General features: G+C 40.6%; 1 protein-coding gene across 1 annotated transcript; it reads right to left on the reverse strand.

Moving 5' to 3' along the window:
- Positions 1-315: 315 nt before the first annotated feature.
- LOC101640136 (olfactory receptor 1G1-like) lies at positions 316-1,242 on the reverse strand. Its single transcript, XM_030885631.2, has one exon. The coding sequence runs from the start codon at positions 1,171-1,173 to the stop codon at positions 316-318; it is 858 nt and encodes a 285-aa protein (XP_030741491.1). The 5' UTR covers positions 1,174-1,242.
- Positions 1,243-8,165: the final 6,923 nt, after the last annotated feature.

Consider the following 8,165-nt stretch of genomic DNA (forward strand, 5'->3'; position numbering starts at 1 on the left):
CTTGGTATCCTTGCACTGTTTCATCTGCTGTCATTATTTTGACGTTTCACCACTCTGTAGATCACATTGTCTTGGATTCTTCTACTCACAAAAATTAAATCACCTTGTAGGGATTGCCACCCAACCCCTCTTTCCAGCTGCAGCTCTGTCCATGGTGAGTTGTTACTATTTCCAACCTGTCAAGCAAGAGCTTCCACATTGTTGAACCTGCCTGTGATTCTTAGCATCTATTCTGCTGTGAGTAGGAGGCTTTCAAAATGATCATAAAAAAAACATCCAAGGAGAAGTGCACATTAAAAATGTCGGGCCTGTAATTCAGGGAAAGACCCTGTATAGAGTAGAGCATTTTCCCCAGCCAAGGAGTTTCCACAAAGCATCCTTCATGGTCCTGTTCCTCAGGCTGTAGATAAAAGGATTAAGCATGGGGGTGACCATTGTGTAGATCACAGATGCCACTATTCCAGTATCTGCTGAGTAGGAGGAGGATGGCTGAAAGTAGACGAGAAAGAGGGTCCCGTAGAAGAGGGTGACTACTGTTAGGTGAGAGCCACAGGTAGAAAAGACTTTGTGCTTTCCCTCAGCAGAGGGGACCCTGAGGATCGTGTGGATGATGTGGGCGTAAGAAATGAGGACACAGGTGAGAGGGATCACACCTGAGAGGGCTGCTTCCATGAACATCATAACCTGAAAAACATGGGTGTTTGAACAGGCCAGCTTGAGGAGCGGGAGAAGATCGCAGAAAAAGTGTGGGATCGAGTGAGAGGCACAGAAGGAGAACTGAGTCATGAGGAGCGTAAGTGAGAAGGCTAAGAGGTGGGAGCAGAACCAGGATGCAGCCACCAGCAGCAGGCAGCGTTGTGGTCGCATGATCGTGTTGTAGTGGAGAGGAAGGCAGATTGCCACGTAGCGGTCATAGGCCATCACAGCCAGCAGGAAGTCATCCAGCAGTGTCAGTGCCATGAAGAAGTACATCTGCACAAGGCAACCAGTGTAGGAGATGGTATGGTGCCGTGTCTTGATGTTCACCAGTACTTTGGGGACAATGGTGCAAGTGAAGCAGGTATCGATGAAGGACAGATTGGCTAAGAAGAAGTACATGGGTGTATGGAGGTGTGTGTCAGAGCTGATGGCCAGGATGATGAGCAGGTTTCCCAGCATGGTCATCAAGTACATGCCCAAAAAGACCCCAAACAGAAGAGGCTGCTGTTCTGGGTGCTCCGTGAAGCCCAGAAGAAGGAAGTCAGAAAGGCTTTGATTTGGTTTCTAATGTAGAGAAATCAGTGGAGAATCCTGCTTAAATAGAGCCAGTCTCTCAAGATCACCAAATGCAAGGAAAATAACACTTTGCCCATGAGCCCTAAGGAGTTCACTGTGACTTACGAGTAGTTATATTAGTAGGTGTGCCAATATGTATAAATAGATGAAGAATTTCGGTGCGAGTATAGTCCGGGTTTTATAATGAGGAAAGTGGATTCCATAGATTGCCTGAATGAGTTTAAAATGGTGTTCCCTGGGAATATATCCTCAACTTTTAATTCTTTCTGTCTTTGACACCTTCTGTTTCAAATATGGGCATCTTATTGTGGCACACATTTTGGGATTATGTAAATGCTAGGACTCAGCGGGCAACCCTGGCTCACTGATATATGTATGTGAGTGTGTGCATGTGTATTAAGGAAGATGTATGACAGAATCTTTTTTTAGAGAGAGGATCCGGCCGAGACTGTGGGATTTCTAACTGTATTGGGAGTTCTCTGCCTTTTTGCCATTGAAAATCCTTTGAGCTATTGCAGAGATGAGAACTTTGTACATGGAAAACACTTTATCAATAAAAGGGAGAGTTTCAATTTTAAAAATCAACTTCACCGTCAGTATCTTCAGTTTTGAGATAGTAAGTTTGGTATCTACTGATATAAATTTTAACTATCATTAACATGTGAGCAAATACGTCTATCTTAAACTAGTATTCGGGGATTCAGAGTTTTTAAAAATGAGCTAACATTGACAGTAACCTGTAAGTAAATATAGAGAAGTCAATTGTTAGTATTGACCTAAGATAGTGGCTGAGCACCACCTCAGTCTGAATGGACTGAGGGTGAAATTGTACCATGGTGTTGCACAGCTGTTAGGTCCTGGTCTCGGAAAGGACATGGGCATGGAGCAGGGTGGTCTGAGATCAACTCTCCACAATGTTCTCAAGGACCTGATGAACACCAGGGTAAGGCATCTCTTGTAGTAATCAGAAGATCCAGGAAATGCTTGAGAGGGAAGAATGAAGGGTGTGTGTGTGTGTGTGTGTGTGTGTGTGTGTGTGTGTGTGTGTGTGAGAGAGAGAGAGAGAGAGAGAGAGAGAGAGAGAGAGAGACTCTGCGCAGTGTTCTCTTTATCCCAATACTTCCCTTCTTACCTGGAGACGCTGGATAGTTTCAGATCCTGACATCATCACCAAGGAGATTCTATCTGCTCCCTCTCTAGCTCCCCCAAAAGAATTTGCCTTGGAATTGGACTTGCACAGACTTCCCCTCTCTGTAGCAGCAGCACAGACAGACGACTGAGGACTGGAGGTGCCTGACCTCAGGCACAGGAGCCAGGAGAAGCTGTTGGGTTTTGGCATGGAGTGTCCCCAGGGACCCAATCCCAGACCTCTTAGTTAGTGACAAGATAGGGCAACTGTCCAATCCCCTGTTGTCTCCTGGCCAGTGAGGGCACAGCTGCTGGTATTTTTCCCTCTGTGTAGAGGCAAGAGGAATTCTCCTTTCCTATCTCTAAGCGTGGTCCTTCCCTGCCATGGGGAGCACAGTTTTTAATTAGGACTTAGTCCTCATGAATGAAACAGTGTGTTCCAGACAAGAAGTAATAGCAAAAAAATATATCAAATGTCACAACCATTGCTTTCAAATGTCACATAGAAAAGAGAGGATTCTGTTTTCTGTGATCTCGGGAAGTAGACATGCGGCAATATACTGAATCTACAGGAGATCCCAGCGAGTGTTCTGGATGTCTTCTAGATATTTTGTTGTTAACGTACCATAAATACACAAAAGGTATAAAATTATGCTTACACTTAAAAAATAAATAAACACCTAACTTCCAATCCCTCAGATTAGATGTCATATCAAATTAATAGTCCTTTTTGCCCCAACTAGAAGAAAACACCATCCTGACTTTTCTTTGCCATTTCTTTATCATTTTATACTGTGCATATGTGTCTAAAGTATATTTATCCAGAAATACATGTTTTTGTTCTCTATGTGACCAAAATTAATTTTTGTGCCCATTTATAATGTGAATATTTCAGTCTGAATTACTTAAACTTTTTTGTGGCAATATATATATATATAACAAAAAGTTTGCCAATATAACTATTTTGAAATGTAGAATCAACGGCATTTATTACATTTGCCATATTATAGTAACATCATAGCTACTCGTACCCATACGTTTCACATTGCCCTAAACGGAAACTCAGTCCTCTTTCAGAAATAACTCTCTATTTCCTCCTCATTTCAGCTTTTCTGGCAAACACTAATAAACTTTGGTCTCTTTGCTTTTGTCTATTCTAGATATTTCATGTAAGTGGATAGTATACATTTTGTCTTTTATGTCTGACTTACTACACTTGCATAATGTTTTCAAGGTTCATCTATGTCATATCAACCGATAATTGAATATTTCATTACTCAACTGCCATCAAGTCAATACTGACTCACAGTGAGGCCCTGTCGGTTTCCAAAGCTGTAACCGTCGAGGGAAGTAGAAAGCCCAGTCTTTTTTCCATGGAGCTTCTGGTGGTTTCAAACTGCCAACCATGCGAATCTCAGCACCGGGGCTCCAGACAATATTCCATTTTATGTATATAATACATCTTGTTTAATCCATTGATTTGTTAATGGACATGGGTTGTTTTATTTTTAGCTGTTGTGAACATTCATTCACAAGTATCTGTATGAGTCCCAGGTCTCTTGGGTATCTGCTTAGGAGTGGAATTCCTGGATCATTCTATATTTCAATTTTTGAGGAAACCACACCAAACAGCTCTCTTAAGTGGCCGCACCATTTACATTTCCACTATGATTGGATGAATGTTCCAATTTTGCCCTATGGTAGCCGGTTGTTTTTCTGAATGCTGTCATTCTAGTAAGTATGAGGTGCTAACTCATTGTGATTTAGACTAATTATTTTACGCATCGTTTCATGAGCTTTGTTGTCAATTATAGCTCTTCTTTGGAGAAATGTCTCTCACTGCTGTCTATGATAAGATAAGATAATATCTATACATGTAAGGAAATCCAGTCAATACAGCATTATTCAAATTTATGCACCAATCACTGAAGCTAGAGATGAAGAAATTAAAGAATTATTTCAACTTATTCAGTCTGAAATTGATCAAACATGCAATCAAGATGCATTGAAAATCATTGGTGTTTGAAATGCAAAAGTTGAAAACAAAGAGGAAGGAACACCTATTGGAAAATGTATACCATTGGTTATAGGAACGAAGCTGGAGAGTGCATGATATAATTTTTCAAGACCAATGATTTCTTCATAGAACATACTCTTCTTTTTCTTCAGCAACACAAACAGTGGCTATAAATGTGGACGTCTCTTGACTGAATACACAGACATCAAATTGACTACATCAGTGGGGAGAGAGATCATTATCAGCAGCCAAAATGAGGCCAGGGGATGACTGTGGAGCAGACCATCAACTGATCAGGTTGAAGCTGACGGAAATGAAAATGAGCTCACAGGAGCCAAAATATGACCCTGAGTAGATCCCACCTACATTTTGAGAGTATTTCAAGAACCAACTTGATGCATTGAACACTGACAGAACACCTGATGAGATATAAGATGACATCAAGAACATCACATCTGTAGAAAGCAAAAGATCATTAAAAAGATAGGAAATAAAGAAAAGATCTAACAGGATGGCAGAAGAGACTCTGAAACTTTCACTGAATCATAGAGTAGCTAAGGAAATAGAAGAAATGATGGGTTTCCAAGAGCTGAACAACATTTTTCAAAGGACAAGCAAGAGAAGATAAGGCATTATAATAAAATGTCCAAAGTCTTGGAATTAGAAAACCAAAAAGGAAGAACATCCTCAGCATGTCTTAAACCAGAAGAACTGAAGGAAAACTCTAACCTCAAGTTGAAATACTAAAAGATTTTTTTGGCAAAATTTTGATGGATACAGGAAGCATCAAGAAGATGGGTAGAAACCAAAAAGTGGATGAAGGGAGACGTCGGACAGGGCAAGATATGACAAAATACCCATTTATAAACTATCAAGGGCTCATGCGGGAGGGGGGAGCGGGGAGGGAGGGGAAAAATGAGGACCTAATGTCGGGGGTTTAAATGGAGAGAAAATGTTTTGAGAAACGATGTACAAATGCGCTTTACACAATTGATGTGTGTATGGATTGGGATAACAGTTGTATGAGCCCCTAATAAAATGTTAAAAAAAAATAAACAAAAACAAACAAAAAAAAGATGGGTAGAATATACAGAGTCACTATATAAAAAGAGTTAGCTGTATAAGTGGGCTGTGCACAGTTGATGTATGTATGGATTGTGATAAGAGTTGTATGAGCCCCAATAAAATGATTTTTTTTCCCCCTCTCCCATGTCCCCCCGGAACTGTCAGTCCCGTTGTTTTCACCTCCAGATTGTTCGTCCAGCCTGTCCTATCCAGACAGGCCTGCGGAGACAACATGCATAATAACAAGACAGAGCAAAACCAAGCGACACTGTACAACAACACATCAACAACATCAATCCACTGACGAAGAACAAATTAAAATATACCAAGCAAGAAAAACTTGTGTTTTCCAGTCTAGCCTGTTGGGGCACCATGCCCTGTCTCCAATGTCCACCCTCATCATTCCCTGGGGATCTTGCTACTCCCCTCCCCTGACCAATAAAATGATTTTAACATTTTTTTTAAAAAGGGGAAAAAAAGAGCTAGTTGACATTCAACCATTTCAAGATATAGCATATGATCAACAACTAATGGTATTAGAGGAAGATGTAGAAGTTTCACTGAAGGTTTGAGCCAAAAACAAAGTCCCAGGAACTGACTGAATATCCACTGAAATGCTACAATAAGCTGTTGAAGCACTGGGAGAACTCTATGTCAAGAAATTTAGAAGACAGCTACTTGGCCAACTGACTCAAATAATAAAAGCCCTATTTGTAGCCATTTCAAAGAAAGGTGACCCAACAGAATACAGAAATTATAGAACAGCATCATTGCAAATAACATTTTGCCTTAGATCATCCAACAATGGCTGCAGCAGTACATTGACAGGGAACTGCCATAAATTCAGGCCAAATTCAGAAGAGGACGTGGAATCAGAGATACCATTGTTGATGTCAGAATTTGGTTGAAAGCAGATAATACCAAAAAGATGTGTTTCATTGACTATGCAAAGGCATTTGACTGTGTGGATCACAAGAAACTACGCAAAGTCTGAGAAGAATGGGAATTCCAAAACACTTCATTGTGCTTACATAGAACCTGCACACGGGTCAAGAGGCTATTATGGAAGCAGATCAAGGGAATAATGTATGGTTTAAAATTAGGAAAGGTGTGCATCAGGGTTGTATCCTCTCACCACACTTAACCAATCTGTACTAAGCAAATCATTAAAGAAGCTAGACTATATGAAGAAGGACACGGCATCAAGACTGGTATCAAGATTCATTAACAACCTGTGATATGCCGATAACACAATCTTGCTTGCTGAAAGTGAGAACTTGAAGCACTTGCTGATTAAGATCAAGGGTTTCGGCCTTCACTATGTATTACAACTCAATGTAAAGAAAGCCAAAACTTTCACAGCTGGTCTAATAGATAGCATTCTGATAAACGGGGAAAAGGTTGAAGTTGTCAAGGACTTTGTCTTGCTTGGACCCACAGTCAATAATCAAGGAAGTAGCAATAAAGAGATGCACCAGCACATTGCATTGGGTAAACTTGCTGCACAAGATATCTTTAAAGTGTGCACAATGTGACCAAAGGTGTCACTCTGATGACTAAAGTGTGCCTGACCCAAGCCATAGTGTTTTCAATGGTCTCATTCACATGTAGATGAAAGTTGGACATTGAATAAGGAAGACTGAAGAAGAATTGATGCGTTTGAATTATGGTGCTGTTAAAGAACACCGGAAGCAGCATGGACTGCCAAAAGATATGTCTTGGAAGAAGTACAGTCAGAATACTCCTTAGAAGTGAGGATGGTAAGACTTAGTCTCTTGTACTTTGGACATGTTATCAGAAAAGAGTAGTCCCGGGAAAAATACATCGTACTTGATCATGTAGAAGGGCAGCAAAAAAGAAGCAGACTTTGATACAGTGGCTGCAACAATGGGCTCAAACAGAACATCAGTTGTGATGATGGCACAGGAGAGGGCATTCTTTCATTCTGTTGTACATAAGGTAGCTAAGAGGTGGAATCAATTTGAGGGCACCTAGCAACAGCAAGAACAACAACAACCAGTTCCTAACTGCCAAACCACTGAAAATACTGGTGGAGCCAAATTGACACAAAACCTAACCATCACAGCAGTTACCATTGCTTTAGAGAGGAGGGAACTGAACACAGGGTTGCTAAGCACCCTCTCAATGACTCATAGATAGCATGTTGCCAGAATTGGAATCAAAGACAGTCTGCCACTAGAATTGTTGCTTCTCACCACTGACCCATCTTTTCTTCTCAGTAATGGGGGTAGTTTTTATGCAGTTTTTGCTAGGTCAGATACTCTTCTTTGTTTTTAACATACATCAACTTTTTAAATTCTCTAAACAGTTAATAGGAGGTTTTTGAACCAAGTGATTTAAAGAGCCATTGTCAGAGCCAAGTTGTCATGGTTCAAATCTGAAATGAGTTCTTCACCAACTTTGAACTCAGCTCTCTGTGTTCTGATATAGTCTGATGCGAAATATACCCAACAATCCTCATCATGTTGGGATTCTCACAGAACCACATGAGACGATGTAGCTGAGCACCCAGAGTAGTGTCTGGCACATGACAAAGACCCTGAAGCACAAATTATTATTAAAATATTATGATATTTTTATATAATAAACAGTAGACATGTTGAAGAAGATCCAAAAGCCAGCCCAGGCACCTACAAGGGTTTTATACCAAAGTAAATCT

Source organism: Echinops telfairi, unplaced genomic scaffold (assembly GCF_000313985.2).
Source record: "Echinops telfairi isolate 266 unplaced genomic scaffold, ASM31398v2 ScPeMD7_32;HRSCAF=126, whole genome shotgun sequence".
In the NCBI taxonomy this organism is placed as follows: Eukaryota; Metazoa; Chordata; class Mammalia; order Afrosoricida; family Tenrecidae; genus Echinops; species Echinops telfairi.